General features: G+C 37.9%; 1 protein-coding gene across 4 annotated transcripts in view; it reads left to right on the forward strand.

The window, feature by feature from the left end:
- Positions 1–12,122, forward strand: part of RPGRIP1L (RPGRIP1 like) — a 91,564-nt gene that overhangs the window by 45,352 nt on the left and 34,090 nt on the right. For all 4 annotated transcript variants that reach the window (XM_047836371.1, XM_047836369.1, XM_047836372.1 and 1 more), the window contains 4 exons: positions 3,182–3,333; positions 7,762–8,140; positions 11,200–11,384; positions 11,506–11,589. In XM_047836371.1, the coding sequence (XP_047692327.1) occupies positions 3,182–3,333; positions 7,762–8,140; positions 11,200–11,384; positions 11,506–11,589 (800 nt within the window). The remainder of the gene's footprint in view (positions 1–3,181; positions 3,334–7,761; positions 8,141–11,199; positions 11,385–11,505; positions 11,590–12,122) is intronic.

Genomic DNA, 12,122 nt, shown 5'->3' on the forward strand with positions numbered 1-12,122 from the left:
AAAGCGATTAAAACAATAGAAGGATGACTACGCCAAAATAAGGCCGTCAGAGGAAGGCAAAGAGCATATGATTTCACTCCTATGTGGAATTCAAGAAACAAAACAAATGAGCAAAAGGAAAAGGAGGAGGGGCGAACCAAGAAACTCCTTACTGTAGAGAACAAACTGATGTTTACCAGCAGGGAGGTGGGGGGGGGGGGGGTGTGTGGTTAAATAAGAGATGGGTGTGAAGGAGGCACGTCTTGTGATGAGCACCAGGTGTTGTATGGAAGTGTTAAATCACTAAATTCTACACCTGAAACTAATATTACACTGTATGTTAACTGGAATTTAAATAAAAACTTTTTTGAAGATACACTATAAAAAGAAAAACAGAAAACCAAGGGGCACCTGGGTGGCTCAGTCAGTCAAGCATCCGACTCTTGATTTCAGCTCAGGTCACAATCTCACAGTTCAAGCCCCATGACAGTGCAGAGCCTGCTTGGGATTCTCTCTCTCTCTCTCTCTCTCTCTCTCTCTCTCTCTCTCTCTCTCCCTCCCCCCCCTCCCCCCTTCTCTCCCTGCCCCTCCCTTGCTCTCTCGCTCATTCTCTCTCTAAATAAGCTTAAATAAAAGAGAAAAACTATGGAAGGACTAGGTCATGCTGTAAAAACTTGTAGGTCTTGTAGGTCATGGTGAGGAACGTGGAGTTTTTATCTCTCGGTGATGAAAGTCATTGGAGAGTTTTGAGGGGGGAAGTGACATGATCACACATAGATTTTATTTTTTTAATGTTTATTTATTTCTGAGAGAGAGCGAGCAGGGGAGGGGCAGAAAGAGAGGGAGAAAGAATCCCAAGCAGGCTCCATGCTTTCAGGTCAGAGCCCTACGTGGGGCTCAAACCCATGAACTGTGAGATCACAGTTAAGAGTCGGATGCTTAACTGAGCTACCCAGGTGCTCCCACATGTAGGTTTTAGAAAAGCTGCCTTGGGTGCTGTAGGAAGAAGAGTCTGTAGGGGCCAAGAGAGAAAATAAGACCATTATCAGGCTATTGCATTGATCTGTGGAGAGATGATGGTGGCTTGGATCCAGATGGTAATGAGCGAGGCACCTTGGTACAACCTGGCTGAGTTAGTTGAGCTTCAGGTTCTTGATTTCAGCTCAGGTCATGATCCCAGTGTCGTGGGATTGAGCTCCAAGCTGGGCTTGGAGCCTGCCTGAGATTCTCTCTGCCCTCTCCCCCCAACTTGCACACACTCTCTGTCTCTCTAAAAAAAAAAGAAGAAGTGGGGCGCCTGGGTGGCGCAGTCGGTTAAGCGTCCGACTTCAGCCAGGTCACGATCTCGCGGTCCGTGAGTTCGAGCCCCGCGTCGGGCTCTGGGCTGATGGCTCAGAGCCTGGAGCTTGTTTCCGATTCTGTGTCTCCCTCTCTCTCTGCCCCTCCCCCGTTCATGCTTTGTCTCTCTCTGTCCCAAAAATAAATAAACGTTGGGAAAAAAAAATTAAAAAAAAAAAAAAGAAGGTAATGAGAACATTGACAAATGATTATTTTCAATGTATATTTAGTTAACTGTTCCTTTAAGACTTGCTTATCAATTGTATGTAAGGTAATGAGAGAAGTGGAGGGCCAAGATTTCTGTCACGAACACCAAGGAGAATTGTGAGGCCATTTATTGAGGTAGGCCTGAGAAAGGAAGGCCTGAGGAAGAAAATCAAGAATTCTGTTTGAACAAGTTAAGACTGACCTGCCTATTGGACAGCCAAGTGGAAATGGCATATGGGCTGCACTAACTAGCCCAAAGGTCAGGGATAAAGATATGAAAGGGGGAGTCGTTACCATATTGAATATATTTTAAGCCTTTAGCCTAGGTTATAACACATGGAGCATGAATGTACAGAAAGCAGAGAAGGTGGCCAAGGACTGAGCCTTGGAAAACCACAGAATTTAGAGTTCAGGAGGAAGAAGAAACACCAGCAGAGGAAAGTAAAGAGTAGCCAGTCACTTAGGAGGCAAACCAAGAGTATACAGTATCCTAGAGGCCAAGTAAAGAAACCATTTCAGAATGATAAGAGGGTGACTTAGCTTCCGGGGAAGGGTTTTATTTTATTGATTGATCACAGGGGTAACATAAAAATCAAAGTCAGAAAATAAAAAAGTGAAAATTTTTGCCATAAAATCTCTCTCCCACTCCTGTCCCTCAGCTACCCTAGGCCCCCTCACCAAAGGCTACAAATTTTCACAAAGAAATTTTAGGCATATACAAGCAAATATGTGTATCCATAAATATTCTTGTTTTAGGACTTTTTTAATGATAGCAGATTTGAATGAAGTATTATATGTTGATGAGAATGATCCATTAGCGAGAAAGAAACCAATGAAGAGAATGGGGAAATAATGTTAATAATATGGTATGTTTAGGAAAGTTTACATATAGAATATCCTCTGTTCACCAAATATTGAGTACCCATTATGTACTAGTCCCTCTGGTAGGAATGTATCAATGGAAACCACAGCCCTGGCCCTCAAGAAACTTAAGAGTACGGGTAGAGAAATAGGCTGGTGAATGGACAGTTATGTGAAAAGAGTCAATGTTCTAATGAGAGGATATCCTTCTTCTCTGGGAAGGAGTTCTTAAGTCCCCCAGGAGCTATAGGGGAAATCTTCACAGAGGAAGAGTGATGAAGAGCTGCCTGAGTCAAAAGGAGCACTGAGGGTGTATGGGGGCAGATATCATGCGAGCATGGCTTGCATATATTTGGCACAGCTGGGGCATTTGTCCCTCTACTGGTGGCACAGTAGAGAAGTGGAGAGGTGCCCAAGATCTCTTGGAAGTTGAATCACAATGTGGAGTATCACATTTATAATTGTGGGCTTTCATATTGTATCTGTCAGTCTACATTGAGTGCAACTTATTAAAAACAAGCTACTGTAGCATCAGAAAGAATCTGCGGAGTATTTAAGACAGTGTTTAGTTTTTTCTTTATATTTTAGAAGGATTGAAACAGTATAAATTGGAATATCTCAAGCATAATTTGACATAGTTCTTTAATAATACTTAACATACAATGAAACTCCTGCTTGCAGAAGTAACTTTATTTTCTTCAGCTCTGTTCTTTGCCAATCACACATCATTCGTGCAAATCATATATTATTTTACTCAGTATAAAATTTTAACAGTGAGTTATGCATTGGTTTGTAGGAACTAAAGGAGACATCCCAAATTTTGGCATAGTGGAATACTGGTTCAGATTACGAATTCCCATGGATCAAGCAATTCGACTTTATCGAGAACGAGCAAAAGCTTTGGGATATATAACATCAAATTATAAGGGGCCAGAGCAAATGCATTGGGTGAGCTGGTTGGACTTTAAGACATTTTTATGACACAGAAATTTTATAATATGTCTTTATATGTCATGCTTTAAACCAAAATCATTTTCTTTCATAGCCATCAAGTGACTCTTTTTAACTTTTTATTTTGAAATAATTATAGACTTACAGGAAGTAGCAAAAACAGTACAGAGAAGTTCTATGTACCCTTCATCCAGCTTCTCCCAGTTGTAACATCTTAAATAACTACAGTGCACTCTCAAAACCAGGAAATTGACATTGGTATAATACCATTAACTAGGCTACAGACCTTATTCAGATTTTTCAGTTTTTATATGCACTCGTGTGTGTGTGTGTGTGTGTGTGTGTGTGTGTGTGTGTGTAGTATTAGTTCTGTGCAGGTTTATCATGTGTATATATTCATGTAACTGCCACCACAACCAAGGTACAGAATTTTCTAATACCACAAAAGAACTCCCTTGTGCTACCCAGGGCACTTTTGAAAAATAGAATTGCAGTTCTGTGAATTGGAAGTTTAAATGCAATTCCTCAGAGCAGCATTTCCCAAACTATGTTTTATGGAGCCTTACTGGCCATACTTCCAAAAGAATGCCATGATCCAATGAATGCAGAAAACACTGAAGTAGGCAAAGTTAAATAGAGTCCTTGACTTCTCATGTATAATGAGAATCCCAAGAGGAAAGCATAAAGTATGCACTTGGGTTGAGTAACAAAGGAATAAAATATACTTGAAACATTTTGGAATGTCTGCTCAAGTCATAGTTATCTTTTTTCATTTGGACTGCCGTCACTCCCAACCCATGGGGTTGAGCCTCCAGGGGCCAGATTTACGTTCAGTGATCCTGTTCTCTCCTACTATCCACCCGACTATTACTAATGATTCAGGGATATCCACCTGACCCCAGTTGAGCCAATCAGATTCTGCCTTTTTTTTTTTTTCAGGAATAGAATGTAGTAATTCATCACTTACATATAACACCCAGTGCTCATCCCAACAAGTGTGTTCCTCAGTGCCCCTTTAGCCCTTCCCTCCACCTAACACCCCACTAGCAACCCTCAGGTCTCTGTACTCAAGAGTGTCTTATGGTTTGTCTTCCTCTGTTTTTATATCATTTTCACTTCTTTTCCCTTACGCTCATCTGTTTTAAATATTAAATTCCTCATATGAATGAAATCACATAATACTTGTCTTTCTCCGATTTATTTCACTTGGCATAATACATTCTAGTTCCATCCATGTTGCAAATGACAAGATTTCATTCCTTTTGATGGCCGAGTATTATTCCATTGTGTGTGTGTGTGTGTGTGTGTGTGTGTGTGTGTGTGTGTGTACACACACCACATCTTCTTTATCCATTCATCTGTTGATGGATATTTGGGCTGTTTCCGTACTTTAGCTATTGTCAGTAGTGCTGCTATAAACGTTGGGGGGCATATGCCCCTCCAAACCAGCACTCCTGTATTCTCCGCATCCTTGCCAACATTTGTTGTTGCCTGAGTTGTTAATTTTAGCCATTCTGACAGGTGTGAGGTGGTATCTCATTGTGGGTTTGATTTGTTTTTCCCTGATGATGAGTGATGGTGAGCATTTGACATATGTCTGTTAACCATCTGGATGTCTTCTTTGGAAAAGTGTCTATTCATGTCTTTTGCCCATTTCTTCACTGGATTATTTGTTTTTTGGCTGTTGAGTTTGAGAAGTTCCTTATTGATTTTAGATTCTAACCCTTTATCTGATATGTCATTTGCAAATGTCTTTTCCCATCCCGTTGGTTGCCTTTTAGTTTTGTTGATTGTTTCCTTTACTGGGCAGAAGCTTTTTATCTTGGTGGTCCCAATAGTTCATTTTTGCTTTTGTTCCCCTTGCCTCTGGGGACATGTCAAGGAAGAAGTTGCTGCAGCTTAGGTCAAAGAGGTCATTGCCTGTTTTCTCCTCTAGGATTTTGATGGCTTCCTGTCTTACATTTAGCGTCACTCATCTATTTTGAGTTTCTCTTTTGTGTATGGTGTAAGAAAGTCGTCCAGGTTCATTCTTCTGCATGTTGCTGTCCAGTCTTCCCAACACCATTTGCTGAAGAGACTGTCCTTTTTCCATTGGATATTCTTTCCTGCTTTGTGAAAGATTAGTTGGCCATACATTTGTGGGTCCATTTCTGGGTTCTCTGTTCTGTTCTGTTGATCTGTGTGTCTGTGTTTGTGCCCGTACCATACTGTCTTGATGATTATAGCTTTGTAATAGAGCCTGAAGTCCAGAATTGTGATGCCTCCAGCTTTGGTTTTCCTTTTCAGGATTGCTTTGGCCATTTGGGGTCTTTTTTGGTTCCATACAAATTTTAGAATTGTTAGTTCTAGCTCTGTGAAGAATGCTGGCGTTGTTTTCATAGGGGTTGCATTGAATGTGTAAATTGCTTTGGGTAGTATCAACATTTTAACAATATTTGTTCTTCTAATCTATGAGCATGGAATATTTTTCCATTTTTTTGTGTCTCCTTCAGTTTTTTTCATAAGCTTTCTATAGTTTTCAGTGTATAGATTTGTCACCTCTTTGGTTAGGTTTATTCCTAGGTATTTTATCAGATTCCTTTCAAGAGAAAGCAAGACTCTCCATGCTTGGAACATGCTTGGGAGCCATAGGGCAGCCATCTTCTTGCTGTTAAGCAGCAAAGGAAAGAAAATGGGACTGGAGAAAGAGAATAATGAGCAAACACACAGAGAAAAATGAAGACTAGATTGAGAGGAAATTCTGATGGTTTTCCAGTCCTATTACCTTCTTAAGGCCCACCCACATCTCTGCTCTGTAGTTCAATGAAATAACCATATGGGCTTACATTAAAGTCTCTTTTGTTCTATTTGCTAGACAGAATTTGTTTCTATAATTTTCAGTTAAAGAACTATGACTAATATGACAGATTCCCAAACTTAAGAAAGAATGGCACCTGTTTCCCAGAGATCATCTTTCTGCACTAGTATTCTTCAGAACATACTTTAGAAAGTGCTGTAATGGAAAAAGGAATTAAAAATAGAGAGACCAGGTTATTTATTTAGTTTTGTGGTTTGTTTTTATACTTCCATTTTCTGGCTTGGGTGAGTCATTTGTTGGAATTCCAACTTTTGTGGGTAGATTTGGAGTGAGAAGCAGAAGGGATACTTTTAAAAAAAAAATTTTAACGCTTATTTGTTATTGAGAGACAGAGAGACAGAGCATGAGTATGGGGGAGGGGGGGGCGTGCAGAGACAGGAGGAAACAGAATCTGAAACAGGCTCCAGGCTCTGAGCTGTCAGCATAGAGCCTGATGTGGGGCTTGAACCCACAAACCGCGAAATCATGACCTGAGCCAAAGTCAGACACTTAACCGAATGAGCCACCCAGGTACCCCAAGAAGGGATACTTTTTAAATCATTCCACTCAACATTCTATAGTTGAATACAAACCAGCCCTGGGAAAGCAGTATTGTGATTCCCTTTTCAGGCTTGCCCTCTCCACATCACCGATGTCTCTACCAAGGGCATTATGACTTTGGTTCTATTTCACCTTCTCCAGTTAACTTCTCTGGAGTCAGAGGTTCAAGATGCTCAACCCAGATTCAAAAATGCTATGAAAGAGGGGCCTCTTTGTGGAAAGTAGAGAAATTTCCAACACTAAACTGAACAAGGCCCTGGAACACTAATGTTTCTTTGTCCCAGGTCATCAGCTATGGTGGACTTACCAATTAATTAGTGTATTTGTTTGCTAAAATACTAATGCACAGGCTCCCTGAACTATAGTTCCAAAAGGGGCCATAGAGTAACTTCTAGCTCTGCCTAATAATTCTTCTCACTCATCTTTCTTCTGGAATGTCCTCCCAGTTCTAGCTTTTTCTGCCCTCTAAGATTTATCTCTCACCCTGTTCTCTTGTTGTTATAGCAGTTGAACCTCACTATACTTGCTGTCTTGGGCTAATATATCTGCTTCCCCAAACACCATTGGTTGAGGATGAGGGCCAATCCAAATGTAATGAAATCATCTCTCTAGGTAGGATCCATCAGGTTCACTGGATTCTTACTTAAGAGTGGGATATGATCTGAATAGCTGGAATGGTTGAAGAATTAGCTCTTAATAGTGAACTAGAGGACATTTGTCATTGGACCCATCTGTTAACTTTACTCATTAGTCATTAAATAGAATTAAAGAATATCAGGTGTTTTTTTTTATTTTTTATTTTAACAGCAGTCTCTCCATGTATACCCAGTCTTCTATGTTTATTGCTAATCACTTAAGATCACCTGTTCACACATGTTCTAGGGAGTATTAGTTTTGAGAAATTCACTGTGAAGTTGCAAATATGCAGTTCTTTGTACATTTACAAAATTATTTTGTTTGGGGTTTGGCAGCTGCTGTTGATCTTGTGACTGTATTATTACTATAATATAAATATGTATTTTTTCCAGTCAAGTCAGCAGGCACCCAAAACTGCTCAGCTCAGTTCTACTGATTCCACAGAGGGCAACTTAAATGAACTTCATATTACAATAAGATGTTGCAACTGTCTGCAGTCCCGAGCAAACCACCTTCAGCCACACCCATACGTTGTGTACAAGTTTTTTGATTTTGCAGACCACGATACAGCCATCATTCCCAGTAGCAATGATCCACAGTTTGATGATCATATGTGTTTCCCAGTGCCAATGAATATGGATTTGGACCGATACCTTAAGTCAGAGTCTCTGAGTTTTTATGTGTTTGATGATAGTGACACTCAAGAAAATATTTACATAGGAAAAGCCAATGTGCCTCTGATTTCACTGGCACATGACAGGTGTATCTCAGGTAAGTGTATTTCTTGAATGTATGAAATTGTAAAAACAAACCTAAATTATACTTTAGTTATGGATATGGTCTGTCTATAACTAATCTTCCTAATGTTCTCAAATAATCCTCAACTTTGGGCCTATGCGGTTTTTTTTCTAGTTATTTTTTTTAGTAGTTCTGCAGATTACAATATGTGTCTTAACTTATCACAGTCTAAAATTAATACTAACAGTTCCCCTCAAAGTATAGAAAGACTGCCCCAATATAATTCCATTTCCTCCCCTGTCCTTTGTGTTATTATTGTCATATATTTATATATAAAATGCCTATATATGTTGTAAACCCAACAATACAATGTTATAATTATTGCTTTGTATAACTTTTTGTCTTTTAAGAAATTAAGAGAAGGGACAATATATAGGAGACTCTCACATTGACTTATGTATTCATCACTTCTTGTATTCTTTATTTCTTCCTGTAGATTTGAGTTACTGTCTGGTGTTGTTTCCTTACCCAATGTAGCTCCATTGCCTCCCTCTCCTTTGTGCTGTTATTATCATATACTTTTTAGTTTTTTGTAAGTTAAACAAGAGTTTACTATTATTGTTTTATGCATTTGTCTTTTAAATCAGTTAAGAGAAATCTCAAAAAACATATTTATACTGTAATACATAATTACCTATGTAATTACCTTTATTATTCTCTATTCCTTTGTGTTGATTTGAGTTACCATCTGGTACCACTTCCTTTCAGCCTAAAGGACTTCCTTTACTATGCTTTGTAACTCAGGTCTGCTGGTATGATTCTCTCATTTGTTATCTAGGAATGTCTTTATTTTGCTTTCATTTTTGGAAGGATAGTCTTGCAGGGTATAATATTAGTCATCAGTTATTTTTTTCTTTCGTACTTTGGGTATATCAGATGACTAATTTCTGGAATGTATGGTTTCTGATGATAAATCAGCTATTGATATTATTATGGTTTCCTTGCACTCGATACTGTTCTCAAGATTTTTCGTGTGTGTGTGTGTGTGTGTGTGTGTGTGGTTTTAAACAGACGATGATGTGTATAGGTGTGGATCCCACTGTGCTTGTCCTATTTGGAATTTGTTGAGCTTCTTTATACGTAGGGTAACCTTATGTACCAAATTTGGGAAGTTTCTGTTTCTTCATTTTTTTTATGCCTTTTCTTCCCTCTTGGGCAGAAAATGTGTGGGCAGAAACATACATGTGTGTGTTTAATGGTGTCCCACAGTTCTCTGAAGTTTTACTCATTTTTATTCATTTTTTTCTCTGCATATTGGATAATCTCTATTGGTTAGTCTTCAAGTTCACTGATTCTTTCCTCTGCCAGCTCAAATCTCCTATTGAGCCCCTCTATTGAATTTTTTCATTTTAGTAATTATACTTTCAACTCCAAAATTTTTATTACATTCTCTCTTTTATAAAATTTCTATCTATTATATTTTCTGTTTTATAAGTTATTGTCATATTTTCTTTTAATTCTTTAAATGTCAATTTTTTAAGTTCTTTGAATATATTTATAACAGCTGTTCTGAAGTTTCTGTCTGCTAAGTGTAACATCTAGACACTCTCAGAATGTGTCTATTGATGGCTTTTTTCCTATATTTGCAGCATACACTCGTGCTTCTCCATAGGTGCCATGATTTTTTGTTGTTCTTTAAAATTGGACATTTAGGATACTATATTATAGCAACTCTAGATTTCAACCCTCCCCTACTCCACAGGGTGGTTCTCTTGCTGTTTTTGTTTGGTGACTTGCCTGAACTAAATCTGTATCTTTCCCTCATTGTACCCACTGATGTCTCTGGTAAGGTTTTATTTGTTTGTTTAATTTTAAGTTTGAGTCAGCATAGTTTAGTGGCCAGTCATTGATTGGTGAAAGGTTGCACTTAAACACTTTGAGCTGGTTGGCTTCCCACCTTTTGTCTATGAGTTAAGGAATGGGTTGGGTAAGGGGTTTTCAAACTTCAGGCAGTCTACAAGTCTTGTGTTCAGCCAGGGAAGTAGCTTACTAGAGTCTGTTCTGACTCTTACTGTTGTTACTGAGTTTCTGTAGATTCTCTTAAATAAATGCTTCTCAATTTGTTGTACACCTTTGTTTAATTTCCAGAGCCGTTAAATGGTCCAGTTTTATTACTTCTTTCTTTTTGTGGAAAGGATTTACTGAGCTCTTCATTTGGTCATTCTAGAAGTCCCACCTGTGCCTGTAATAGAAGTTTATCATCTCCTTCTATTCCATCTATCATCTTTATTCTTTGGTTCTAAGGTCTAGAGTTGTTTTGTTTTTTCTTTCCCAGCCAGCCATTAAAAGATGTGTGAAACCCTTGAGTCAGAACAGACTCTAGTAAGTAAAGGAAGGATACCCCTGAAAACAGTTATACTTGAAATATAGTTCTGTTTTTTTCAAGTCCAAGATTTTTCAGTATGACTAAAATTTGTGACTCTATATTACAGTTACAGCTAGGTGATACTTTTTAAAATTACTATTTTAGATGCTTTGTTTATTTTATGGACATTTGTTTGCTGTGTTGCTATTAATTTGGAATAATTTAACAAATCCCAGTAAAATATATTTTAAATTATGATAAAAGTTATCATAAAATTATATGGTAATATGAAGTCTTCCTTTGATATATAAATTACTTGAATTTGTGAAGTTCTAATATATTTTTCTATAGAGACAAGTCTTTTGCAAGAATATTCAAGTCAAGATGAAGGTTGATTTTTGATCTATAACCTAGATAATATCTTAGCAGAAGGCTAAGAACTCTGAATAATCTCCGAGTTTAATTTCATTGAATTAAAATATTTATAAGTTAATTTTCTCATCTAGGAGTCAGTATTATCACTGAGACCTTAACTTCTGAAAGCAGCCTGCTTGAGAGATGAACCTATCATAGATTATTTTGTCTTTATTCTCTAAGCCATTTGAGGTGTGAGTAAAAACCAAAGTTATATTTAAAGTCGTGGGTAGTTCTCTTTGTTCTTCTTTAACTCTTATGGTAACAAAATTTCACTCTAGCATTAATTAAAATTTTTTTCATAACTTGACAGGAATATTTGAGTTAACGGATCATAAAAAGCATCCTGCAGGAACCATCCATGTTATATTGAAATGGAAATTTGCTTACCTTCCACCAAGTGGATCTATAACTGAAGACTTAGGAAATTTTATACACAAAGAAGAGTCAAAAGTTGTTCAAAAACTACCTCCAACATCCTCTATTAGCACAATAGTTGTAAGTAACCGTGACTCTAGCACTAAAGAAATCGTTTAAAAAGAAAGAAAGAAAAAAATAGCTGAAGTCTTATCTAAGTGCATGTTTATCATACTCACTTTAATGTATTGATTTATCTTAGGCACCAACACCTAAACCAAGACAGCGTTTAACACCTGTAGATAAGAAAGTATCTTTTGTGGATATCACCCCACATCAGAGTTCTGTAAGTAGTAAACACTGAAAATACTAATTTTTTTCTCCCGTAATAAGTATTTGAAATACATGATATAGTTATAATATACTCTACCTGATTTCAAAGGAAACCAGTGAATAAAATGCTTCTTTTTCCTTTAAATGTTAGCTTAATAATTTGGCACGGTTTAGAAATGTTAATTCTTCTTACTCTTTGATCTAAACCCTCCTTTGGCTCCATCTATGTCTCCAGCTACTGCTTTAATCCTCTGTCCTCATTTATGGGGAAAAAAAATCTCTTCAAAAAGTTGTCTTAATTCTGTCATCCTTTCTTCACACTGTTTCTTGAACTCACTCTAGGCTAATTCATCCTCATTTCAACCACCCGTGCTAAGGTCATGATGACTTTGACTTTGCCACAGCCAATAGTCAATTCTGAGTCCCATTTTCATCTCCCCATAACATCTGACACAGTGGAATACTCGCTTCCTCTTCGCTTGGCCTCTGGAACACTGTGCCTTTCTTGCCCTCCAACTTTACCAGTTATTTTTCTCACTCCCTTGG

The sequence above is a fragment of the Prionailurus viverrinus genome, chromosome E2, assembly GCF_022837055.1.
Source record: "Prionailurus viverrinus isolate Anna chromosome E2, UM_Priviv_1.0, whole genome shotgun sequence".
NCBI lineage: Eukaryota > Metazoa > Chordata > Mammalia > Carnivora > Felidae > Prionailurus > Prionailurus viverrinus.